This window comes from Vulpes lagopus, chromosome 1 (assembly GCF_018345385.1).
Source record: "Vulpes lagopus strain Blue_001 chromosome 1, ASM1834538v1, whole genome shotgun sequence".
NCBI classification, from domain to species: Eukaryota; Metazoa; Chordata; class Mammalia; order Carnivora; family Canidae; genus Vulpes; species Vulpes lagopus.
The window spans coordinates 60577256-60604253 of record NC_054824.1 but is presented as its reverse complement, the minus strand read 5'-3'; the positions used below and the strand labels follow the sequence as shown (position 1 = coordinate 60604253).

Here is a 26998-nt window from a genome sequence, read left to right as displayed (position 1 = left end):
GTTTCACAAGATTAACAGTCTAGACTCTGCAGGGGCAGGAATCCTATGAGCAGGGAACACTGGGCATTTGACCTGTATGGGTGAAGTCCACAGGTAAGGATTTGCACAGAGATATGCAACCCTGTCCAGCACCAGTCCTTGGAAATACTCTGTAATGTCTTAATTTTTGCCCACTCCTATACTAAACATCTAAACACAGGCTCCTAAATTAACAATCCAAATTTGGGGGCACCTGGGTGGCTCAGTCAGCTAAGCGTCTGAGTCGTGATTGTGGCTTGGGTCATGATCTCAGGGCCCTGGGATCGAGCCCCATGTCAGGCTTCACAGAGCTAAGTCTGATGGAGATTCTCTCTACCTTTGCCCCTTCCTCTCCACTTGCTGTCTTTCCCTCTGAACAAACAAAATCGTAAAATGAAAAAAAAAAAAAAAAAAGAATCCGAATTTTAACCTTTGAGCTGTCGATATGTTTTGTGTACCTACCAAGCCAGGGAGACAGCAGAGGACAGACACTCCTGAATGCATGGGCCCTGCCCAATTACAATGTGGTATAAAAAGTACCATGCTAAGGATGGGTACAAAGCACAGCAGAGGCGCCAAAGAGCATAAAAAGAACACTGGGCCCAACTCCACTGCATACTCACTCATTTTTACTATCTATGAAATAAAGACATTAACCACCCAGAGTTGTCAAAAGGGCTGCAGTCACAGAATTCAAGACTGGAAGACACCTTAGTAGTAGGCATGAGGTAAGACCACAAACATGAGAACACTCTGCAAAGTGAAAGTCTGAAGAGGCAGAGGTTTACTAGTGGTCGTGTGCACAACTCAGGCAGACCCCCAGGAGGAAGCGCCCTGCTACTCAGATGAAGGAAGAGACAGCAGTGAAGTGGGCTCTGAAGCCCTGGGACTCAGTGGCAGAAGCAGGATCCAGAGGAGGCTTCAGCCCACCACAGCACAAGCTTCCTTCCTCCTTCCCAACCAGCCCCACAGCACCCCTACCCGCCCCAGCCCAGGCACACAGAATTCACTCAGCTCTTCACACCAATGTTTCTTTCTGCCTCGACAGGCTGAGTAGGTGTGACACCTTCCAAAAGTGGTTTTCAGAAAATTCAAGATATTTCTAAGCTCAGTAGCAAAAGGAAATGCTCAGTGATGCTGAGGTGCAGTGAAAAGAACTGGACTGGGAACCAGAAAATCCGAGTTCTCATCTTGAATCTGCTTCTTTCATCTGTGAAATTTGGGGAGCTCCTCAGCCCCCAAGTCTACATGGTCATAGTGAAAGGTGCAATCCGTACCAGTTCTGTTTTAAAATAAACTCAAGCCAAAAAAAAAATAAAAATAAAAATAAAATAAAATAAACTCAAGCCACAGGTGGGTTACATCTGACATGCCCCGTGAGAAAAGCACCCTACATTCCCAGCCATGTGTCACAAAAAGGAAAACTCAAAGTACGTACCAAAGAACAGCAATTATTTAGGAAGCACAAAGTTCTTTCCTTTAAACACTCACCATGAACTTAAATAGAAGTAGTTTATTAATTCAACACTTACTGCATTTCTACTCTGTGCCAGATGTTAGAACAGAGTTAGAAACACTATTGCCACATTCCTGGAAGAAGAAAAGGAGACAAACCAAGCCCAGGCCACGAGGACAGGGGAGGGGCAGTGCGAAAGGCCCAGCCAGAAGCTGGAGCGTGGGCAGCAGCAAGTGGACTACACAGCTCCAGCTCTTGCCATCTGAACTGTCCGGTCCCCATCAGCCAGTACCAAGCCACAGGCTCAGAGGCCCAGGCTAGGCACCGACCACTGAGAACACATTTCGAATACAGGCTTGGTTTTATCCTCCAAATTAAAAAAAAAAAAAAAAAAAAAAGATATGCGACAATTCCTTTTTATTTCTTTTATCCCTATCATTATTTTGGAAATGTCAAACCGAAAATAAATGAAAAGAGGGGCCCCTAAGTGGCTTAGTCGGTTAAGGATCTGCCTTCAGCTCAGGTCATGATCCCAGAGTACTGGGATCAAGTCCCACATCAGGCTCCCTGCTCAGCAAGGAGCCTACTTCTCCCTCTCCCTTTCCATCTATGCTCTCTTGCTCTCTCTCAAATAGATAATTTTTTTAAAAAATAAAATAATAGTACAATTGCCATATACTCATTTAGATTCATCAACTGATCATTTTTTGCAGGTATCAAGACACTTCACTAAGTACTTTGGCATCAAGCTTTTTAAACATAAATACATGCTCTTATAAAGAGAGTAGTCAGACTAAAATTAACTTTTATATGGACAAAAGAGAAAAAAAGACACATACATACACCATCTCTGCAGGAAGTTGCCTACTGAAAAGCAATTTAGTTAAGTACAAAGGGAAGACTGTAGGACAGGAGATTTGTGGCAAAGTCTGATGACTGTGTAACTAATTCTCAACCGTTCACATATTTGGGGGACAAGCCTAGAAACACAAAATCCACAGGTAACCCTAAAACCTCATTTCAGGCAAGGGTTTCATTCTCCTTTACCAGCAAACCTTTAACCAGCGCTGGCAGCAAATCAGTGCGTCTCTGTAATTATGGATGGGGCCAATGAGGAACTGGAAGGGTACTGGGTCAGCCCGTAGGTATGGGTGGGCAGAGACCACTGCCAGCCCGGGAAATCCCCCACAGACCCAGGCCTGGAGCAGCATCTGAAAAGGACTGGCATGCAGGAGAGGTCTCTGTTGCCCTCTTCCTGTACTCAGTGCTGGGCCCTCCTGCCTTTAGAATCCCAGAGCAGGAACCAGGAGCAAGGAGGATGGCTGTGATTCCACGCTGGATCATCAGTCCTGGCTGACCAAGAGTTGCCTCTATTTGGCAAGCAAACATTTGCCCTAAGATCAATTGCCAATCAAGGTTTCATAATATCCAAGGGTATCTCAATTATTCAAGAACTCTTGTGAAATTCCCAAAATGTTTAAGGTCACTCACACTTAAAAAAAAATCTTGTGCTGTATCTTATGAGATAGCCTGTCACAATACCAAACAAATGACAACAGGCATCACTGTTCCTGAATCTGGCTGGAAACTACTGGCTTTAAAAAATCATAAAGACATTGGCTTGATACCAAAAACTGAGAAGCAAACTCATGACCACTGTGAACCTGGGAAGTCCAATAATTTGGCACATGACTAACATTTGGGAAAACAATTCAGCAAATGTCCAAAATGCTGAGAGGAACTGAACTGTGATCTGTACCCATCCTCCAGGTGAAAGAGAATAAAACAGAGTCCCAAAACTTTTTGTTAAAGATTGAATTACAAAATCAGAGGGAAGAAAGAAATGCAGCTGCCCAGACAGATATGAATTTCAGTTAATCATTTGATTCCAGTATCACGCAATTTTCATCAAAAACAAGAATTCTCAGCAGCTGAGAAAGAACATGAGAGAGCATGAAAAGAGGCCAAGGAAGGCAAGGAGGGGATGAAGGAGGGAAGCCAAAGAGGATGTACCCAAGAGAGGACAGAGCCTGTGGGCCCCAGAGGAGGTGCACCCTGGGGCTAGATCCCCTGCTGAGGAAGGAGCTCCTCCCCTCAGACGCAGGAGGCAGGCCTCAGATGAATTCAGCCTCATGATGGACTCTCTTCCACTGCCCATTTGCGCTATAGCAAGGCTGGGCTCAAGTCTCAGGAGGGAACTATCTATCACCCAGGAAAAGGCCACCCTGCCACAAGTGCTTGGCTTCTGTTTCCCAGGAGCACTGGTGGTGACAAGACGATCTCTGCACATTATTTGGCCGGGTCCCCACCTGCAGCCAAGGGCACGCCCTTCAAAGTGGCTGGGGCAGGGGTGGCAGCCAGAAGCATGTCCAACTACTCCAGAAGCACCCCCATCAGCTGGGTCCCCTGAGCACTCATCTCTTGTGCAACTGCCCTGAGGCTTGGCTTGCCCAACACAACTAGGTAGCAGCACAAGCCCAACAGGAGCCCAGATCTCCCAACCACAACAACAGGCCTACAGCCCCTTCCACATTTCTTCGCAGTGCTATAGCAAGCAAAGGGAGTAAAACTGTGGGGAGAACCAGACCCCTCAGGAGACACAGCAATGAAGCCTATAAACCAAGAGACATGAGGCTCTTTGTCCTGTCAGGGGTAGCTTCTTAAGGGTGCAGAAGGGAAAAAAACAAAAGCCAGCCTAGACTCATAGGGAAACATAATCTGTGATTATAAATATTTCATGAGCAAAGAAAGTGGTATTGGTTGAGACACTGGGGTGGGGAGGGTGGACAGCAAATTAGATCCCAGTTTGCAAAGTGATAGGGCAGCTGGAAAAACTGCAAAGCTGAGGCTATTCTGGGCTGGGCTCTGGAAAGGCCTGCGTCACAGACAGAGAGCAGGCTCCGGCCACTCGGCTTTGTAGAAACCACAGCCTTCCAGTGGTCAGCACAGATCACCTTGGGAGGAGTGTTTAAACCCATGGAAGACCAGAGGAGGGGACAGCAAGGACAATCATTTGAATGACCTGGGTAGCCTCAGTGGCAGCAGGTAACTAACTGAAAGAATGCGGCAGAGCTGCAGAACCCTGCACACTCGTGAAAGGATCCATGCACTCTCCACTGACCAAGGGCACAGGAAGGAGTGAGTCTGACTCCAGAAAGCAGGGAACCTGTGAAGCAAGAGGGCAGCTCAGGAAAGAGCAAAGGCCCAGCCTCTGAGCTGGTGGTGCCTGCCTGAGAATCACAATTCTGTCTTCCTTTCCAGGAGGGTTCTCCCCACCACTACCCCTCTCCTGCGAACCTTCAGGAACAGCCTGGAGAACACAGAAGTGACAAGCTAACTGAGTACTAGCCACTGCAGCTGCAGAGACACTCACCACTGACAAAGCAGGTCCTGGTCTGTGTGTGAGTCCTCCTCCTCCGCCACGGCCATCCACTGCAGCAAAGCATGCCAGCCACAGACTCTAGCGGCCCTTTCAGAGGGCCAGATGGAAAGGAACCTTGGGTACCCATGGGTACCTTGAATCAGAGTCAGTCAGAGGAACCCTGGGGAGGGGGGGCGGTGCCCATCTCAACTAGGAAGACAGAAAACTACTAGCCCTCCCTTCCTTGCAGTCGGGCCTTAGCAGGCAACAGGATCCAGGGTATACCCAGTGACTTCAGAAAACTCAAATTCTCCTCTAGGATCATAGCTAGAGATCAACTCAAGGTGGAAAGGTCTCATCAAACACAAAAGTCAGACCCCATAATGTGAGAAGACCCCTCAGGTAAAGTCCCAGGATCTAAGCTCAAGACCAGTTTTTCCCACCTATTAGTTTTAAGACCCTGTGAAATTATCTAGGAAACTCAGCGTCCTCATCTAAAACATCATTAAAAACATCTAAAGGACCAGTGCCTGCCAAACCTAGGGACTGGGAGGGACCCAAGAATAGACATATACGTAAATACTTTCAAAACAGATACTAAGTGCCATTCCAATTTAAGAGATCATTTGCATCCAGCTACCTACTTGATTCCTCTTGGATGTCTCAAAGGCACCCTTATCCAGATGCCCCCAACAGCTCCCACCCACCCCCCCAGACCTCTTCTAAGGCCCTCCCCCCTCACTGCTGATAGGACTAACCATCCAGGCATGGCAGCCAGAAACCTGGAACCCATTCCTCTTCTCCACCGTCTTAATGTACCACCAAGCCCAGTCAACTGCACCTCCTAAAGACTTCTACTTCCCTCTCTCATCACCATCCCTCTCCAACTCATGGTCATCTTCATAGGGTCTGCTGCAAAGCCTATGCTAGCCATTCTGGCCTCCCTCAGCCTGTCCATAGAGCAAATCTAGGCCAGTATCTCCCACCACCCCTACTCCACATGCTAAATTTCCCACAACAGTACACCAATGCCCTCAGGACAAGGAAAGCTGCCTAGGGCTTATGAAGCCCTGCACAGCCTGGCCCTGGCCCTCCCTTCATCCTACACCACACCCTGACTCACTCTCCAGCCACACTGGCTTTTTCACTGCTGCCACAGGGGTTTTGCACATGCTCTTCCCTTTGCCTGGAACATTTCCCCCTCCTTTCTTGACTACCTAATGCCTAACCATTCATTTTTGCTAAGGTATAAAGTACACAGAGTACACTACTATGTACAGGTCAATAATTATTTACAGATGTATACATTCCCATAACTCTCATCTAGATCTAGATTGAGAACACTTCCAATATCCTTAAGTTCCCCTCATCCCCAGCCCCTAGGTAACCATTATTCTGACTTCTATCATTTCTATTCATTCCTCAGAAAGCTGCTGATGCAACCCTTTCTCAGAGAAGCTGCCTCTAATCCCTCAGAAAAAGTCTAACCCTGCTAGCACAGGCACTTTCACACTTGAGGATTTGCATTTGAGTAATTATGTGACCTGTGTGGATTTTCCCCAGGAACACTGTAAGCTCCATGAGGGCAAGGACCTCATCTACTTGTACTCACCGCTGTTTCTCAAGGCAGGCATGCAGAGTAATAACAACAGAAATTAGCTAATACCTCTCAAGTACTTATTATTGCCAGGCACTTATAGGCATTATCTCACTGAATTCTCCCATCAATCCTACCAAATAGGTGCCATTATTATATCCCCGTTTTACAGGTGAGGATACTGAGAGACAGAGAAATTAAATAACTTGCCCAAAATCATTAAGTGGTAAGTAGTGGAGTCAGGATTCAAACCCAGGTAGTCTGGCTACAGAGCCTGTGTTATTAATCATTATGTTACTCTGACCCTCAGAGGCCACTGGAATATATAATGAATGTGTGCCGAGAATATTTTGAGTGAATAAATGAATGTTATAAATGAGTTGATGAGATTTCATTAAAGGAACCAAGGGAGCCACCAAATCTCCCCCAGATGAACAAATAAATGGACTCACCTACACAAACCCAAGATTAGGTCATCTGCAAAACAAAAGGTCTAGTCCATTTCCCTAGCCGTTAAGGGAAGCAGCTTTCTACTACAGAACACAGAGGAGTGTCTTGGCCCCTAGCACAGGGTATTCCATAGTAAAGAAAGGATCACTGTCTGGGCTCTAGTGAAGCCTGAAGGCAATGTTCCACTAGATGAATCAAGTGCCTCTGTTGTTATTCATGCTAACCTATAATCTTCAGGGGGCAGCCTGGGTGGCTCAGCGGTTTAGCACCGCTTTCAGCCCAGGGCATGATCCTGGAGACCTGGGATCGAGTCCCGTGTCAGGCTCCCTGCGTGGAGCCTGCTTCTCCCTCGGTGTCTCTGCCTCTCTTTCTCTCTCTCTCTCTCCCTCTCTGTGTGTGTCTCTCATGAATAAATAAAATCTTTTTTAAAAAAAACTATAATCTTCATAACCATCTAGTATCTTGAGCCCTCTGACACAGAAAGAGGATACTCTGAGTGGCAAAAAAATTAAAATAAAAAATTAAAAAGCCTGCCTGATTAGAAAATGAGAGAGTCCAACTGTACATTTATGAACTGGAATTTGGTCTGTACCTCCGTTTTCCAGAGCTTGATAATCCTGGATGAGCTCAAACCTCATGCCATCTGTGTGGCCAGACAAGGGTTGGCCACCTTTTAACTGCTTCGGTGCCATTCACCTCATGACTACATCCCAGAAAGCTCAGGAAGAAACATACATGAAAAGGTTTATTTTTTCATAGGACACTGTTCCCCAGCCAAGGGGGCCCAGAGTGCCCTCCCCTGAATTCCCCTGCAGTCAGCGGCCTGAGCCCCACTCACACAAAGTTCTGAGCAATGGCCAGCACCTTGGAAAATTCGCCTTCCCTCTGGCGAAGACTGGTAGGGATGGGTGTCTTAATTCGAGTGCCCACAGGGTTACCATTGTCCTCAATGAGGACCACATTGTTGGAGTCGAACCTGGGGGTCATCTGGGGGCCAGGCATGCGATGCCCCACAATGAGCGCCTTTTTCTTCTGTCCCTTGATGGCCAGCAGTATCCGGTCACCCACCTTGCCCACCCCACTCTTGTTATAAACATGGATGCAACGAGGAGGGCGATGGTATGGAGTATTCCCCAGGGCGCTGTTGTCCACCACACGGACCCGCGTCATCTTCTGAATTGCACTGAAGCTCCCAGTGGTGCTGGGGAAAGAGAAAAAAAGTCTTAGGTCTGTGTCTCTCCCGGTCAGTGTGCAGAGGCCCCTGAGGCCAAGGCCTAGGAGAGATCCACGTTAGCAATGACATGCTGAACAGAGCAAAACCCAAGGCCCTGACAGAAAATCAGGTGCTTGTGAAGACTTTTCTGTGCCCAAGACAGCTTCCTCACAATCAAAAGCTTCTGCTGCTGGGTCAACATTCCAATTTGGAAGGATTTTAAAGACAGCCCAACTTTCTGTTACAACGAACTTCATGGCAGCCTAACTGAAAGCCTTTGGTATCCAAAAAAACTCTGAGGATTAAGGGAATATTTTATGGGCCAGGCCACACCTATTGCCTAGCCTGTAAAACCTGCTCCCCCAGAATAAACTGATTCCCAAACTTCCCATCTATGTGTTGCTGGGAACCAGGTGATAGGAGTAAGTAGGTTGGCTAAGGGAGTCCCCTGACATGATAGAAGAAACCAGAAATAAGTCAAGGTTTCAATGCATTTTCCCCCATTAGAATGGAACTTTTTTTTTTAAGCAGTACCTATTAAAGGCAGAGACACTATTGTTAAGCAATCTGATAACAGTGGGATTTCAATTTTCCCAAAGCCAGCACTTCAAATGCTAGCATTCTCCAGGATAATCCTAGGCTCTCCCCTCATATCCCACATGCCTACTCTGGGGAAGTTTTATTTATTCGCTTTGCTTCCAACTAGTAAATCCCATCTCCAGCCTTACTCCTCGCCTATATTCTGGCCCTACATTTCCACTCTCAGCTCCCAACATGTCCCAGTGATACTGTAGACTCACTAGGTCCCACGCTGACCTCAACATCTCCCCTTGCAAACCTCCCCATGCTGCTACATTTCTGATCTACATAATGGTTTCTCTAGCCTCCAAGCCATAAATCTCTCTCTCCATCAACACTCTGGCTGCCAAGTCCTAATGATACTACCTGTGAAGCTCTTCTGTCCTTTCCCTCCACCTCCACCAATACTTCTCAGTTTGGCAGCTTTCTCTCTTACACCAAGACTGTTACATTAGTGTCTTGTGTTGCCAGCCAAGAGCTCTTTTAGGACATAAAACTGAGACCACTCCCCCTTAGAACTGCTGAATGGTCCACCATTGTCTACACTATTGACCTGGCCCCACTTACCTGCCCTCTGAGGACCATAGAGTACCTTGTGCCCTCCAGGCACGCCAAACCTCTCAGCCCTCCCTGGAGGCCTGGAGCCCTTCCTGGAGGACTGGACAGGGCCTGCTCCCACTTCCCTTCTGGGAAGGCTGCCTCTGCTCTCCTTTCCTCCTCCTTCATTAGCAGCTCGGGTCTCAAGCTATCCAAAGTACCGTACAAACCTCTATTATTATACTGGTCACATTTCCTCAGACTTGTTTCCAAGTTTGCTCCTGTGGCCAACTGTGAAGACTCTTTCAGCACAGGAAGCAATTCTTATTCATCTATGACCAACCCTAGGCACAGTGCTCAGTAAATGCCAGGGAGTAAGTGCACAAATGGGGCCAGGAGGCATGTTTGCCAACAAGAACGAACCCCATGCTCTGTGTCCTAGCTTAGCATCTAAAAGGAGGGGAGGCTGTCACACTTCTATCATGCCAGAGTCTTGGTAATAAGCATATAACATTTTAAAAAGAGCTTCTGTTTTTAAAAGAGGGTTTTCAAGCATGGGGGGAATGACAGGGTTGAGATATGTTGGGGTCACTATAAATCTGGCAAGGACTGAAGTTTCATCTACTGTAGGCCATTCCCTCTCCAATAGCAAAGCCACCTCCTTACCAATCCTCTTACCCAACTTGACCAAACCCCAGCTGCTCTGGCCCCTTTAGTTTTCCCAGATGCCAAGCCTACCTCTCTTCATTCCCACTCCCTTTCTAGTCACATAATACCCATCCCTGATGGGAGGTTTACCAAGACACAGCTCTAAGAACTGAATGGGAAAGTTACCTGAAACTGCGCTGGCTGAATGCTCTGCTTGCATGAGTGAAGGGGCCCCAGAGCCCAGCAAAAAAAGCCATGGCAAATCCTGCAGGAAAAGAGGGGGAAAGGATTTATTTCTAAATCAGTGTCCTTCCTTATTCAGAGCCAGCCTGCCAAGGACTCATGTGGGAGATGGTACTTCTAGCGTAAGATCATTAGTCACTAAATATAAATCTTAGTGGTTAAAAGATACGCAGATGATTAGATCGAACTCCAGCTACAGTTTTGCTGATTCATATTCTAACTGGGGTCAGAGAGTTGGAACGGCCCACAGCAGTTCTTGCTATAATACAATAGCACAGAGGATGCCTTCCTGGTTACATCACTTCCACAGACAGGAAGAAAGCAGGAATCCTCTGGTATACACCCAACTAGTGACCCCTCCCCAAGTCCTCCAGAGGCCTGCATACTAGTGCCACCATTGACACTCAGGTGCCTCCTGAAGTCTGAACTTTACTCCCTAAAGGTAAACTGCCCGAGTAGCGGCTGTATTGTCTTGTCACCACATTACCTTTCCCCAAATATAAAAGCCAGAACACCTGGGTAGCTCAGGGCTAGCCAAGTAGAGCCAAAGGATGTCCTTGCCAAGTCAATCACCAAAGCCGCTATCTGGGTCAGTATCCCAAACAACAATATAACACGGAAAAACTACTTGCCCCACACTACAGCTGAAAGTAGAGTTTGGGAGAACAAGTCTGAGATAAAAGGACAAACCCCAACCCAACACCAATGCCTCCAACTTGGAGAACCCCAACCCTGTGGCTCCCTAGCACCAACAAATAGGGCAACCCCAGCTGCCCGCCAACACTTGGGCATCAGTTAGGGTCATGTGTAAGAAAATCCTACAGCCAGCTGCAAAACATGCCTGTTCTATCCAAACGTTTGGCTGAGATGGCCTCATTGAGAACTCTGCTGAGAAAGACCTCTACCACACACAGCCTTCCCTCACCTAAGTTCAAAGCACCTCAGATAAGATTTTATTTAATAAGGGTGGGAGAGGGAGCCACTATTTACTTCCAAAGAAATATCCAGACACTCCAGAAATGTTCATTAACTACAATTTAGCCTCAAATCACAAGCTTAGTCACCAGTGTTTTCCATAAGGTAACTCAGGAAGCACTGGCCAAAATGTAACTATGATCAGAAAAGTAATTGCAAAAGGCAGCAGTGACCTTATAGAACTATCAACATCTGACACATTGAATCAAAGACTAGCAGACGAGGCCAGCTTTACCTTTAAAGCTAGGTGACCTGGGACAGGAACTCTTGAGCTTTGACTTCCCCATCTGCAATAACTACTCACAGCTGGTCATGGGATAAGCTGTATGAAGCACGGAGCACAGTCCCTGACACTCAGCACCTACTGGCGGTCTCTGTTGCATCGTCATGGCCCATCCAACTACATCTCGTCTTATAGATGAGGAAACAGAGATACAGAGAGACTACAGAGTGATGAAGTGACTTGTGTGAAGACTCACAGCTAGCCACAGGCAAACCCAGAACCAGGCCTAGCCTCAGTCCAAGGGTCTTCCCCAACACCTTATAGCTTCACCCAGCCATATAATGCTCACTTCTTGCAGGCGAGTTCAGGGTGAGCAGCAGATTTAAGGGTCATCTGGTCTGCTTATGTTTTCTTCTTTCTTTCTTTCTTTTTTTTTTTTTTAAGATTTTATTTATTTATTCATGAGAGAGAGAAAGGCAGAGACACAGGTAGAGGGAGAAGCAGACTCCTCACAGGAGCCCAATGTGGGACTCGATCCTGGAACTCCAGGATCACGCCCTGAGTCAAAAGCAGACACTCAACCACTGAGCCACCCAGGCATCCGTTTTCTTTCTTTTTGAAAATTTAGCCAATAGTTATAACACACCAGGCACTAGACTGAGGGCTTTACGTTATCCTCTCATTTAAGCTTCACAAAAACTCTATGGAACAGGCATTAGTATTAGCCTCATTTCACACATGAGGAAATAAGGCACGTTGAGGTTAGAGAATTTGCCCAAGGTCACACAGCCAGGAGTGACAAAGGTGAAATCTGAACCCCAGTAGTTGGGCTTCCCAAACCCAAGCTCTTACTCAACAGCTAACATGCATGGTTTAACTTTAAATATTAATATTTTTCCAACTGTGAATTCATCTTTGTTCCATCACTGGTATCACAGGCACATTTTTCTCTTGCCCAACTCAACGCTTGCTGAATCAACTGAAATGTATAAACACCAGGTGAAAATTACTCACTTTAATCCGATTTAAGTTTTGAAGACAATGTGTAGTGTAGGTGGCAAGAATAGCTCCAGACTGAACAATAACTAAAAACCAGCCTTAAAAAAAATTTTTTTAAAGGCTCTGAAAAGCAGTCCGTCTGGTCCAGGCTACAGGGACCTCTGATGTCAGCCAAGCTTTCCCATCTGACTCTAGCAGGCCCTTGTTCTCACTCCCAGGAAGAGGCTCCTCAGCTCCTCCACAGAACCCTCAAGATTAGCCCAGCACCACCCACCCACATTCCCTCTCCTGAGAACTGCAACACCCTCCCTCTCCACACTGCACCTCTTCCTCAATAACACTTATGTTAATCCAAGGACTGCCAAAGTGCTGGGGGCTTCCCAGAACTTTCCCAACTTGGGTCCAACAAACCCACGATTCAAGGCACCTCTCTCCAATCTGTTGGGCAGCCTGGGCACAGACCCAAACCCAGACCTCTTCTCCATGCCTTGCTCATAAGCCACCCCCACAACCTATGCCCATCTCTGCCCAGCTAAATCTGACCCAGCGCCAAATGCATCTCCTCCAGGAAGCTTCGTGTAAAATTGCAGCATCACTTGCTACCCCTCTTGCACATTGAGGACACTGGGGGATCCCGTGCCAGAGGAACTCTCATAGCTCCAATGTTCGCTATCCAAACTCAGTCACTGCATAAATTTAGATACTTTTTTTGAGATAAGGCTGATAACTCTTAACATTCTAGTTCTTGCTACTCATTTTCCAAAATTCAGGAACCAGAGATCTTGGTAACATGGCATCTGAACTCACACAAGAATTCACAGATCATATAGACTCAGATCATAAGGATTATGTGTAGTTCCCTCAGACACAGGAGCAACACACTCATATCTCCAGGGGGTGCTTCCATTTTCACAAGGTCCAATTCAAAGACTTTTCACTAGCTCTTTAGTGGATTTGATAGTGACTGCCGCCACACCCAAAGGACTTAAGACATCCAGTGAACAGCAGTAAGCATTCTCATGAACAAGAAAGCACAGAAGAACCAAATATGTTCACTTACTGTATACATGTCCCTTGTTTCTTTAAAATAACAAAAACAAAAACCTATGGTCCCCTCCACTCCCACTCCAGCAAAAGACCCCAGCAAGTCTTGATAGAATAGGAACACAATGAATATTTGTTGAATAAAATAAATGAGGTAGCCAACAGAAAAACAGAATCCCTTCACCTGTGGCTCCACACAGAAGGAAAGCCAGACCCTGTAGAGCTCTTACCTGTGTATCAGGAACCGGGACATCACATGCAAGCATACTTTAGGAGAACCACAGCACCAGTCATGGGAGGATTAGCCCATGCCATGTTTACAAGCCCCTAGAATCATCTTCTGGGCCTGGTGCCTACAATGCCCACTGGTCTTTCTTGTGTCCTTCATTCAGGCTCCCAGTGACTTGGGGGAAGCCTCCCTGCCAAAGGAAAAACACCTCATCCCACCACTAAATAACTGGTTTGGATCAGACAAGAGTAATGGAGGCAGCAATATACTTCAAAGCAACTCTGACTGACCTTGATGTTATTTCCCAGCATAAATCCATCAGCAGACACAGGCCCTGATTCACTTCAGAGCAGTCTATATATAATGCTTTGTTTCACAAGCAATGTCATTCTGAGTCTTGTATTTGCACAGGAAAAAAAAACCCAATGACATTTCCTCCTCCACGACACTCTCACTCAGAGGTCAACTATTCAGGAGACTCCAGTGCCAGAGATGGCTTTTCATGCCACTTCCTGGTCAGCATCAAGTATTGCCCTCCAGGTTTAGAGTGTGAATCACAACTTCTCCGGAGAGAGGGAAGGAGGGTGGGGGGAGCAAGAGAAGGAAGGAAGAAAGAAAGGAGGGAGGGAGGGAATGAAAGAGAGATTACTTCATACAATCCAAGAATTGTGTTCATTTTCCATCCTGGTTTAGCTTTAAGATCTCCCTTCCATTTTGAAGACCAGGGAGGGCTCTAAGTTTCAGGGACACACAGATGAATATTTTACTTGGCAACACCTTATAGGTCCCATTGGAAATACACTCAGTGAGAGCAGGGACCAGGTCTGCACTGCTCAGTGCTACACACTAGAGGACTCAGTGTAATTGCACACAAATGGAATTTACTAAGTATCTATTAAATGAATACAATCCAATCTGCAATTGCAATTCATGCTCCAGTTCCAGAGAGGTTCCATAATGGAGGGGTTGGTGGTCTTTCTTGTGTCCTTCACTCAGGCTCCCAGTGACTTGGGGAAGCCTCCTAGACAAGGGGAACTCATGTTTAGTGAATTTTAACACACAGAGACTGAGCTGGAAAAGCAGACAGAAAGAGCCTATACCTCTGGTGCTTTCAGGAAAGCAAGAATGTACCACTTGAGCAAGGATCAGCAAAATGGTATACTTAGTATCAGAGATATATACATGCATACAGGGGATCCCTGGGTGGCTCAGTGGTTTAGTGCCTGCCTTCAGCCCAGGCCGTGATCCTGGAGTCCGCGGATCGAGTCCCACATCAGAGTCCTTGCATGGAGCCTGCTGCTCACTCTGCCTGTGCCTCTAGCGCGCGCGCTCTCCCTCTCTCTGTGTCTATCTTGAATAAATAAATAACATCTTAAAAAAATAGGAGAGAGATATACATGCATACATATATATTGTCTCCACGTGAACAATTTCCATCTTTAAGTGCCTGAACATGTTAAGTACATTTTAAAGGACTCTCAAGATGAATAGACTCTAAAAATAGAGACCAAAAAAAAAAAAAAAAGTTCAGCACAATCACAAAGGTGTGTTCAAAGGACAGTAACTGAAAAGAAACACTACACAAATGCAAGGTCTAGCCACAAAAAGGAAAAACACTTAGTGTAAAGATAGAAGCATCCCTCTTAATTAAAGCAGGGCAAGGCAGAAGCCTACCCATTTCCAAGAATTAAAAAAAAAATCTATCTCCTGCAGGTGTCACCCCAATTTTTCTGTACCAAAAAGTACTCTTATTTGTTGCTTAAAAACTCATTATTTGGGACGCCTGGGTGGCTCAGCAGTTGAGCGTCTGCCTTCGGCTCAGGGTGTGGCCCCAGTTCGGGGATCGAGTCCCATGTCAGGCTCCTACAGGGACCCTGCTTCTCCCTCTGCCTGTGTCTCTGCCTCTCTCTGTGTCTCTCATGAATAAATAGTAAAATGTTTTAAAAAAACAAAACAAAAAAACCCCATTATTGTTTTGTTGTCCAATTAGTCCCTTTTAGGAAGTTTTGTGCATTTTTTTTTCAAACCTCATCCAAGTAGAATATATTACAATTCTCGAAGTACTTTCATAGACCACTTTGTTGGATGATTCCCTTTTTTTTTTAAGATTTTATTTTATTTTTTAAGATTTTATTTATTTGTGTCTCATGAGAGACACAGAGAGAGAGAGAGGCAGAGACACAGGCAGAGGGAGAAGCAGGCTCGATGCAGGGAGCCCGACATGGGATTCGATCCTTGGACTCCAGGATCATGCCCTGAACCAAAGGCAGATGCTAAACCGCTGAGCCACCCAGGCGTCCCAAGATTTTATTTTTAAGTAATCTCTACATCCAACATGGGGCTCGAACTCACTTACTCTACTGACTGAGCCAATGGATGATTCCCTTGATGAGCACCCAACAGAAACCTATAGACAAGTAACAAAAAGGAACAGTCTGCAATGGGCTGAATCTGCTAAGGGTTTTTGAATAGTTCTGAGGGCTCAATAAAGTACCATTTGCAGATGAAGAAATGAAGTCCAAAATACTAAGCAACTTGCTGACTGTCCAAGGTCAGAAGTCTGTATCTATTTTACCCTACACAACTAAGATGGCTGCTCTAATCACTAATAAACTTCACAGAAACACACCTCACAGAGGGCAAGCATTCTTTCTCTTCTGCCAAATCTTTTAAAATTCAGGTATTAAAAAGCTTTTTCATTAAATTAAATTTTACTTAGTTAACATACAATGCAGTATAGGTTTCTGGAGTAGAATTAGCACTGATTTATCACTTATATACAACACCCAGTGTTTAATACCACCTATCTAGCCAATCCCCCACCTACCTAAAAAGCACTTTTTTTAAAAAAAAGATTTATTTACTTTAAAGAGAGAGCATGCATGCACAAGTGAGGGGAGGGGCAGAGGGAGAGAATCTCAAGCAGACTCCCCACCGAGTGCACAGCCCCATGCAGACTCAATCCCATGACCTTGAGATCATGACCTGAGCCAAAACCGAGAATTGGATGCTTAACTGACAGAGCCACCCAGGCACCCCCTGTCTTTTCAATAAATATCTACACTACACCCAGCCCAGGACCAAAGCTGAAACTGATCTGATTCTCCTACCAAGGTGTCAGTTTTCACAGCATCACTATCAATAAGCAAAGCATCCCTCCATGGTACAGTGGGCTGTTTCTACCAAGCTACCAGTGAGGACCCCATTTCTCAATTTCATTCACAAAGATAAAATGTTTCCAGGGTTCTTGTCCCATGCTTATTTATTTACTTTATGTTCCACCTGGTTAAAAAAGTACTTAAAATAGTGGTTTTTTAATATACATCATAATTCTCAATTATTCAAGTTGGTTTTTCAGTGTGTGGATTTTATCTATTCTAGTCTTGCTGCGCGCGCGCGCGCACGCGCGCACACACACACACACACACACACACACACCATCCCTACCTCGCCAGTGTCCCAGAAATAAGTCTGTAACAATCTTGGTATGGTCAAAGTCAGAAAAACTGTACAAGGCAAAATTAAGTTCTACTTAATCACATACACTAATCCTTCCCATTAGTACCTCTACTGGGCCAGTGGCAAGGAGCCGGGTTTATGGAGATGTCAGTTGGGCAGGCAGGCAGTAGAGAAAAGGAAAAGCCTAGAGGAGCCCCTGGACTCAAAGACAGGATGCTGCTAATGGAAAGCACATCTCTTTGACTTCCATCCTCTGGGGCCTCAGAAACTCTGTCAATTAGGAGTCCTAGGGAAGAGCAATGAAGCATGCAGATAAAAATGCTTTGGCTTCCTTCAAGAAAGGGGTCATCCTCAAGTGAGGAATCCCTCTCTGAATTAACCAGTAGGGACTAGGTCTGCAGCATAAGCAGTCTGTTCCCATGGATGCTGACCAGGGAGAAGAGCTTCACTCTCTAGTTCTCAGGGAGGCACCATGGGTGTGTCTTAAGATTCTTCACTCCTAAAAGTGTTTTTCAGCTAAAGTAGACATGACAAAGTGCTTCTTCCCTTTTCTAAAGACATAAATGATTTTTAGAAAGTTTTAGATGGGGACTTTCTCACTCTGACTTGTTTTTCACTAATAAAGAATAAGCTACCTAGTGCCTTTCTTAACAAGAGAGTGGATCATCTGAGCCAGAGCAACATTGCTGGACTCTGAATCAGTCCTCTCTTACAAACTGGTTGTCACTGCTAATACACATGTACAATTGCACAAGGGTGAGCTACAATCCAAAACAAATCAGCCTCTAAAATGAAAGCTAACTTATAACTAGTCCCCCCATAGTCCCAAGTCCCCCCATAACCATAAGAACTACCCAAGTAACAAAAACAATAGGAAAATCCATTTTATGTGGATCCCCCAACACAAAAATGGGGCAAGGCAGGTTTTAAAGGACTCATATCATCTAAGATTCTAAATGCTGAGGAGAGTCTAAATAATCATGTTCAGTGCCCAACAGAGTGCCACCTGAAAAATGAATTCCATGCCAAGGTGTTTACCCCTGATATTCAGGAGCAACAATAAACTATTTCGGCCACTGTTTCTTCATGGATTCCACAGTGCATGTGATTCAATTATCATTTCAGGGTTTTTGAAAAGTTCCCTCTTCTCTCTGTCTGTTAATATGTGGTAATCTTAATCAGGCACAGACAGAAATAGACCAAGAATCCCCCACATGTTCAGATTAAAAAATAGTGATACATAAGAAATACCCTGCAATGATCCTCAGAGATCCACTTCCATTACAAGTGCTATTGGCAATGGATCACACCAGCTTTACAACCACAAAATCAACACAATAAGCAAGAAGCTCCATAGGAAATATACCTCCAAGAAGCTCCAAGGCTTGAATGGACAATTCCATCCAAGAAAAACAAAAACAAAAACAAAAAAACAGAGTAGATTCCTTGTCATCTAAACTGCTTGCTCCTACTCAAAACAACTCGCAGAATCCAAACCTACAATGACCCTTCCCACCAGGAAGTCTACCAAAGACGGTTTCACCCCACACTCCTTTCTATCCTTCCCAAGTAAGCCAACCCACCTCCTATCTTGACAAAATGATTGTTCTTAAATTGCATTAACTTCCATGAATAGGGATCCCTGGGTGGCGCAGCGGTTTAGCGCCTGCCTTTGGCCCGGGGCGTGATCCTGGAGACCCGGGATCGAATCCCACGTCAGGCTCCCGGTGCATGGAGCCTGCTTCTCCCTCTGCCTGTGTCTCTGCCTCTCTCTCTCTCTCTCTCTCTGTGTGTGACTATCATAAATAAATAAAAATTAAAAAAAAAAATCTTTAACTTCCATGAATGAAGAGTAAACAGTCTTTCTTCCTGGGCAGTTATCTCCCTAAAAAAAAAAAAAAGAAAAAGAAAAGAAAAGAAAAAAAGAAACACACTCTGTTCTTTACGGTATGTTCCCAGGGTGCTGCATCCTCCTGTACAGTTTCAATGACTGAACATTCAGACCGAGGAAGGCAAGAAAGCAAACAGGAGGATACAGAAGACCAATACATTTTGAAGTTTTCCGTGACACACAAAAAGCACACAGGGTAGAACACCTAACACATTCACATCCGTATGTGCACCTGAAGCAAGCATCAAGAAATAATACTTGGTCTAGGTACAATGCACAGTGATCTCTTCTTCTTTTTCTTCCCCTTTTTTTTTTCTTTTTTTTCTTTTTTAATGATGGCCATGATCCACTAAACTGGATCCCAGCTAACCAATGGGACCTAGTTTGAATGGGAGTTCAGTTTGAACTGCAACAAGTCCCACCTCCCAGGGGCATTCCACAAGCTACTAATGAACCCTTCAAAGAGCCGGCGGCCAGCAGAGAAAAACGACCAATCACAAGGACCAGACACAGCCGGGTGGGCAATGCCCTTCCTCCTCCGTCCAGCGGCCCAGCCAGCAGCCCAGCCGGGGTGTGAGTAGCTCCTAATCCCCCAGCTTTTCCCAAGTCCCCAACGGGGCTCCATCACAGGCCCTTCTGTTACCCTGCTTGTAAGTTCAGTCCAGTCTCCCAGGACGGCACGGTTCGCTTCGGCCCACTCCGGAAAGCAAGACTTCCTTTTTGTCCCCAGACCGGCCCCCTCCACGCCCGAAGGAAAAGAGCCTTCCCCGGATTCGGTGAACAGGCTGGTGCTCTGCAGGCCTCTGCGGTCTGTGTGGGCGCCACAGGCACGCGCAAGCCTGTCCCTCCCTCTCCCTTCCCCTCGCTCCATCTCTCCAGGCTCAGTCCCTGGCTGAGGCAGCCTCTGCTGAAATGAGAAACCAGGGAAGCCCCTGGAGCCGGCGGAGCCACGCATCCGCACGACGGTGAAGGCAGCGGACTCGCTCCCCACACCACAGAAGCGCCCCGCAGGCGAGTCCCAAAGTCGCCGGAGGACAGGCTGGGGGAGGAAGGGGAGCGGAGAAGCAGACAAACTCGAGGGGCCGCGGCGCGGCGACCGGCTGAGGCCGCCCGTCAAGGGCTGCAGCGCGGCACGGCCCCCACCCCCAGGAGGCAGGCGAGCGCAGGCGGGGGCGGCCGGCCGCAGGGACCCCGGCGAGCCCCGCGGGGTCGGGTCGGGGTCGGGGTCGGGGTCGGGGTCGGGGTCAGGCCGGGTCACGCGGCGCCCCGGCTCAGCGCGACGCCTCCCCTGCCCTCCGCCCCCGAGGGGCCCACTGACCTCCCACCCAGCCCCGGGGGAGACGGGGCGCGCCTTCCCCGCTGCGGGGAGGAAAGAGAGCGGACGAGAAGTCGGAGCTTAATGCCCACTCCCCACCGCCACCCCGCCGTACCGCTCTCGCCGCCCCGGAACGGCCCGCCGCGGGCCTCCCTGGCCCAGCGCCGCCTTCTCCCCCCGCGGCGCGGCCGCGACACTGCGCCTGCGCGCCCGACCCGGCCCGGCGAGCGGCGTCTGAGCGTGCGCGCGCGCCGTGCGTGTGCTGGCGTGGGGGGCGGGGCGTCCGCGGCCCCGCCCCCTCCCCCCCTCCCTCCTCCCGTTCCCCCTCCCCCAGACACTGCCGCGGCCGCCGCAGGAGCCCGGAGCTCGAGCCGCCCAGCGACTCCCCCTCCCCCTCCCCCAGCCCCGCCCCGCCCCAACCCGGGGCTCCGAGCCGGAGCCGAGTCTGCGCCTGGGGGTAAGTACGCGACCCTTCCCCAACCCCTTCTCTTTTCTTTGAGGATCCTACCACCACCCAAAGAGAACCCCGGACTCAGCTGCGTGTCCCCTCCCTTCAGCCTCCTTGCGGGACCCAGAGGTGCCCGGGCCCGCGGGACCCAGTGGTGCCGCGCGCCGCCCCCAACCCGCGCCATCCTGAGCCAAACACGAGTCCTCCGAGCCCTGCCGAGGGTCCAGATGTGCGCCGCCGTCTGTCCCCAGCCCTGGGGAGATCCCGAGGGGTGGGACCCCCGCCCCCGCCCCCGGCCCCGGCCCCGGCCCCCGCCCCCTAGCGCCGCTCTCTCCCACCTGCCCAGTCCAGGTGCGCGTCCCCCGCGCGCCCCTCCGGGGTTCCAGCTGCGCCCCCATCAGCCCGCTGCCGCTGTGGGGAACCTGCCGCCCCCGCCCCCGAGTTTTGGATTCCAGGGTCGCCAAGTCCAGTGCCCTCGGTCTCTTTTATCTTCTCTCCTGTTCCTGGGGCTGAGCACCCCAGAAGCCGGCCCGGGGCAGCGGTTCGGCTCGTGCAAGGGCAGGGTCTGCGGGTGCTGGCCCGAGGCCGGCCGCTCGCTGCCCCCAGCCCGCCTGGGGACTGGTCGCGGGCTGGGGAGGCGACTGGCCCCGTGAGCGTGAGCGTGAGCGTGAGCGTGTCCTCTCCTTGCGCCCCACACAGTGCAGTTCATTCATGAGCCGCCCGGGCCTGCGTTGGAGGGTGCGGTGGGGAAAGGATTCGGACGCGGAACCAGGAGTGGGGCAAAGGCCCTGTTGGGGGGAGGGGGCGCGCTTTGTCCCTCCTGGCCTTCTTGACCGCCTAGGGAGGGCAGCCCCAAGGATTTGGTGCCTTGTTCTTCAGAAGAGAAGGACACTTGGGAAGTGGAGAGGAGAGGTCAGAGGGGCTGCCTGCCCTTGGGGCTCTGTGCCTGCCACCTGCCAGGGTCCCCTGGGGGGAGGTCTGTTGGCTCAGCACTCCACTTCCCTGGGGGGCAGGAGAGCCCTGGCTTCTCTACCCAGTACCATCCTCTAGCCTTTCCCTGGGTCTGCCCAGGAAGAATGAGGTTGTGCACGGCCCCTCTTGAGTTCGGACCCTCAGTCTTGCCTCCCAGGTGCATGTGAGGAGAGGAGTGGGAGTGTCTACCAGGCTTCCAGCCCTGATGCGCTGGCAGCATGACTGTCCTCCAGGGCACCAGAGGGTCCAGGCCCTGGCTTGCTCCAGGTGGCACATGCTGGGGCCTGCTGCTGGCTCACCTCACCCAACTCAGGCTTGACCTGTGAGTGGGTGGGTAGGGATGTAGCAAGGCAGAAGGCCGGTGGTGGGTGGCTAAAGGTAGCTAGGGTAGCTGACCCCCTTTTGGACATCCTACAAGTTCTCTCCAATTGTAACAGAGTCTTAGAGACCTCAGTTCAAATTCCAGCTCTGCCATTCTTTAGCTGTGTGACCTTGACAAGTTACTTAACCTGTCTGAACCTTAGTTTTAATATAAAAGTGTGTTTACTACCATCTCCTTACATGATTTGTCATGGGGATCAACTAGATAACACAGGTAAAGAGTCTGGCACCCTGCCTGGTTGTTGATCAATAACAGGTTCTCTTCTCTGAACTTCTGACCCATCCTAGCATAGCATCACCCTCCTATGCTCCCCCAACCTTTCCAACCTGCTACAGACGGATTGGGTATGTTTGAAGAGTTTGGAAACACACCCTGCCACTTAGTGGCTGGGTCTCAAATGCCATATGAGCCCCTGGGTCTAAACAAGAAACCCATCCTGAGTGAGAGGCTCTATTATATTAAAGTCTGTTTTCCTTTATTTTGATTTTGACCAATTTTTCTCCACTAAACCAACCCTTTAAAGCCACACTTTATTAATAACAGTAGCTAATTTTTTAAGAATCCATCACGTGACTTGAATTGTATTAAGAGTTTTACATAAATCATCTTATTTAGTTCTCAAAACAACCACACTACTGAATTATTCCCATTTTTCAGATGAAAGAACTGAGGCCCAGGGTGGTGAAGTAAATTTGCCCAGGTCAGTAGCCAGATCTGTCTCATCCTAGAGACTGAACTCTTTTTTTTTTTTTTTTTTTTTTTATTATTTATTTATGATAGTCACAGAGAGAGAGAGAGAGAGGCAGAGACATAGGCAGAGGGAGAAGCAGGCTCTATGCACGGGGAGCCCGATGTGGGATTCGATCCCGGGTCTCCAGGATCGCACCCAGGGCCAAAGGCAGGCGCCGAACTGCTGCACCACCCAGGGATCCCGAGACTGAACTCTTAACCACCAGGCCCTGTTGCCTGTCATCTGCCCCTCTCTCGAAACCTGAAATCACAACCACAGGGTCTGTGCCTGGCAGCTACAGGCAAGGAGGAAGACAAACAGAAATAGGGTGTGGCATTTCTCCAGAGCCGTAGCTGACAGCCCCCAGGCCCCTGGTGGAAGCAGCTACTCTGTTGGCGGGGCAGCAAAATGCAGTGGTCAAGAGCATATACTTAAACCAAGTTACCTGAGTCTATATCTGGATCTCCGACAGACAGGCTGTGTGATGTTGGGCAAGTTATATACCCTCTCTGTACCTCAGTTTCTTCTCAGGATCCTGATGGCGAGGAAATGAGTTGACATGTGTAAAGCGCTTAGAACTGTGCCTGGCACAAAATCAGAGTAAAACAAGTATTTGATAAATGCATTCTTTTCCTACTATATTTATTCTCACTTGTGGATACTTTTTAAATGCATTCTTTTCCTACTACCTTTATTCTCATTTGTGGATACTTTTTTGCCAGGCCAGTGAAGTTGGGAGGGGTGGAGCAAGGATATTAATACTTCTTTGCTACAGTTTGGAAGACTGAGGCCCAGGTTACATAGTAGCAGAGCTGGCCTCCATCATCACCTCCTCCCTTCAGACCTCACTGCCTTCCTATGAGCCCAGGCCCTAAATGAAATCTCCCCCCACCCTCACCACACACACACTTCTTAATGGTAAAATAACAACCTTTAGATAGCTGGAAATAAAGTCCTCTGCCACCCTCCACACACTGCTAGCTAAAGCCTCAGTGTCAGACTAGAGAAATTCCAGGATACAGCTGGCTGAGTGGATGAACTGCCCCCACCCCAACACCTCCCTGCAAATATTCTGCCTCAGTCTCTTCCCTACTCCCAGCTGCTCTCACTGAAAAACTTTGAACAGCTGCCCTAGGTGAAGTTCAGCCCAGCAACCCCACCCTCACAATTTGGAGCTCAGAGTAACCCAGTCAGCCTGAAGAGCCACCAGCCCTGGCTCCACCCTTTACCTGCCCTGTGACCTCTCAGTGAGTTGCTTCTCCTCCCTGGGTCCCTACTTCCTCCCCTGTAAAGTGGGGGCAGTGATCTGATCCTGCAAGTGTGCCCTGCCTTCCTGGGTTATTGGTGTAGAGGGGCCGGGGTTGGGGAGAAAAAGATCAATGCACTTGTGGAGGGAAGAGTGTTTTGTGACTGTGAAGAGGGAGGCAGCAGATGGGCACAATAATTTCAGTTACTAAGCATCTACCTGGACCTTCACCCATCCTATGGGGTCTCCTTAATATAGAAGCTCCCAGAATGTTCCACCTTCCTTTGGTGTGGAGAGGACTGGGAGGGGGACGCTTCAGGGGTTAATACCCATTGCATTCTCATCAGGTGGAGCCTTGGAATTAGGAAGACGGGCAAAAAGTAGGAATGGACTGTCTTTATTGCTGGAGTATACTGGAGTTGGGAGTTGACGAGGGAGGCGCTAATGCAGAGGGTCCCCAAATACCAGAGACCCTAGCTACCTATACGTACCTTTAACTCTGGTGCCCCAGGGTTCTATGCACCTTATGTTTACATACCCAGCCTCCCAGGCACACACACACACACACCACACACCTCAACTTAGAGACCTGTATCCTGCCTCCCCGCAACACACACACAAATAGACACATCAGCACACATCTACACACCTAAATATACACATTCCCACAGTGCTCTGGTGTTTTCTAGCCAGGGAACATTTAATGAGCTTTTATGAAGGTTTCATGTTTTACAGAGTACTGTTCTAGGCACATGAGAAAAGCATGGTGAACTGTGTTCTAGCTTTAAAAAGAGGTTGACCTAGGTTTGAACACCATCATTTTATTAGCAGTGTGACTTAAGGAAAGTTACTTAACCTCTCTGAGCCCCTGTACCCTCATCTTAAAATGGCAATAATATCCAACTCAAGACTGTTTAAGGATTAAGTGAAATTATGTATGTGTTATTCTTGGAACAGTGGGCTCTCAATAAATGGTGCCTGTTGCAATCACTAAATTAATGGGGGTTTTGGTTTTGGAATTTTTTTTTAAGATTTTGTTTATTTGAGAGACGCCTGGGTGGCTCCATGGTTAAGCATCTGTCTTCGGCTCAGGGCATAATCCTGGAGTCCTGGGATCAAGTCCCATGTCGGGCTCCTCGCATGGAGCCTGCTTCTCCCTCTGCCTGTGTCTCTGCCTCTCTCTGTGTGTATCTCTCATGAATAAATAAAATCTTAAAAAAAAAAAGCGGGGGGGGATCCCTGGGTGGCGCAGCGGTTTGACGCCTGCCTTTGGCCCAGGGCGTGATCCTGGAGACCCGGGATCGAATCCCACATCAGGCTCCCGGTGCATGGAGCCTGCTTCTCCCTCCGCCTGTGTCTCTGCCTCTCTCTCTCTGTGACTATCATAAATAAATAAAAATTAAAAAATTTAAAAAAAAAAGATTTTGTTTGAGAGAGTACAGGTGAGCACACAGAAGGAGAGGAGGAAGCAGGCTCCCCACTGAGCAGAGAGCCAGGACCCTGGGATTGTGACTTGAGCTGAAGGCAGATGCCTAACTGACTGACCCACCCAGGCGCCCCTGGGATTTTTTTTTTTAAGGCAATGTGGCCTGGAAGAGAGGAGGCAGGCATAACACACCGGGTAGTTACTACCTTAGCCTTCCTAACACAGGTTTTTCTGAGACTCCTTGGGACCAAGTGAAACATAACCAGAGCTTCCCCCATCCATCTGAGAGCTGGTGTCTCTTGCCCTGTAATTGAAGTGTTAGGAAGAGGCTGGGGAAAAGCAGGCATCGGGTGGGCAGGAGAAACCCTCTGAGTCTCCCCAGGGGGCTGGAGGTTGCTTGCTTCCAGAGTTACAGTCACCTATTCTAGGTTTGTTGTTCTCTCTCTTTGTCTGGTTTCCTCTCTTCCCTGGGGAACCCCCGCCTCAAGGCAGAGTTTCAGTGTAGTCGGCAGAAGGGGCCCCCAGGGGCCCCCCCAGTAGGACGCGGGTGGGGCAGCAGCGCCTCAGCCATGTGTCTCCTCCACCCTGGGGCCTCCCCAGAGCCCTGCTAGGCTTTGTCCCCAGGCACTTCCAGAATCCAGGTATCTGGGCTGGCTGCCCCTTACCTCCTCCTCCTCCCCGCCCCAGCCACTCAGACTGTAGGGCTGGACCGCCTGGGCAGCGCTGGGGTCGGGGCAGGAGGCTACTACCCTGGCAGTCCAGGGCTGGGGCAGGCTAAGAGGCCCCCGCCTACTCCCTCTTCTTTTGCCAATGGAAAAGCTCTCTGGAGGGCATGGCATTCCCAGCCTGCCCTGCTCCGGAGGCAGGAGCAGGGCACTCTGGGAGTTGTAGTCCTCATGCCACTCAGGTGACCCCTGTGCTGAGATAATTGGAGAGGTGAGGAAGCTGGAGGGGGGAGGAGGGTGTAGCTGCTTCCAAGGCAGAAGAAAAGCAATGAGAGTAGGCAGGAGTAGCTGAGACCAGGCAGGTAACAAACCCAGAAGTGTACTTTTTAACTGACTTCCCATTCTGACCCCTCTGTGCTCAGGTCCTTACTCTGAGCACAGAGGGCCAGCTCTGAAGCTGAATCTCTTTTTTTCTTCTTCTTCTTTTTTTTTTTTTTTTAGAAGCTAATTGTATTGAGAAAGTGATTAACAGAGTTGAAAACTAAGCAAATGAAAGCATGCCATTTTTCTAATAGAGGTAGGAAGAGAAGATCAGGATGAGCTAGCTGGCTCCTGACTCATCCTCCCCTGGCCTCTAGACCCCACCTCTTAGCCTTGAATCCTTAGGCCTAAGACCTCTCCCCATCTTCCCTCATACTCAATTGCCAGAGACAGGGACACAGAGAGAGAGGAAGAGAAAGAGAAAGCAAGCATGAAAGTGTGTGTGTGTGTGTGGTATGGAGGTGGTGGGAGGTAGACATTAGAGACTCACAACTTCCAGCTTAGAAAAACCAGTCTCCCCAGTCCAGATCTGGGCTGAGTTCCCCAGACCCAGGGTGGGGTCTCAGCCTTA

The 26998-nt window shown here is 48.6% G+C and overlaps 2 protein-coding genes across 5 annotated transcripts in view; one reads left to right on the top strand and one right to left on the bottom strand.

Annotated features, from left to right (window-relative positions):
* Positions 1–7614: 7614 nt before the first annotated feature.
* MRPL14 (mitochondrial ribosomal protein L14) lies at positions 7615–20482 on the bottom strand. Of its 2 annotated transcripts, none has more exons than XM_041746199.1 (3): positions 20353–20482; positions 10046–10124; positions 7615–8083 (listed from the first exon to the last, which is right to left on the bottom strand). In XM_041746199.1, exons 2-3 carry the CDS (start codon positions 10114–10116, stop codon positions 7717–7719), a joined length of 438 nt encoding a protein of 145 aa, XP_041602133.1. In that variant the 5' UTR covers positions 10117–10124; positions 20353–20482; the 3' UTR covers positions 7615–7716. The 2 variants fall into 2 exon arrangements, with proteins under 2 accessions (XP_041602133.1, XP_041602143.1); XM_041746209.1 differs by lacking the exon at positions 20353–20482 and adding an exon at positions 20241–20315.
* TMEM63B (transmembrane protein 63B) overlaps positions 19338–26998 on the top strand; it is a 25958-nt gene continuing 18297 nt past the window's right edge. For 2 of the 3 annotated variants that reach the window (XM_041746185.1, XM_041746171.1), the window contains exon 1: positions 20555–20694. The gene's annotated coding sequence lies outside the window, so the exon portion shown is untranslated. Of the gene's footprint in view, positions 19496–19801; positions 19934–20554; positions 20695–26998 lie in introns of those variants that run through there. The other variant, XM_041746178.1, reaches the window with a different exon arrangement.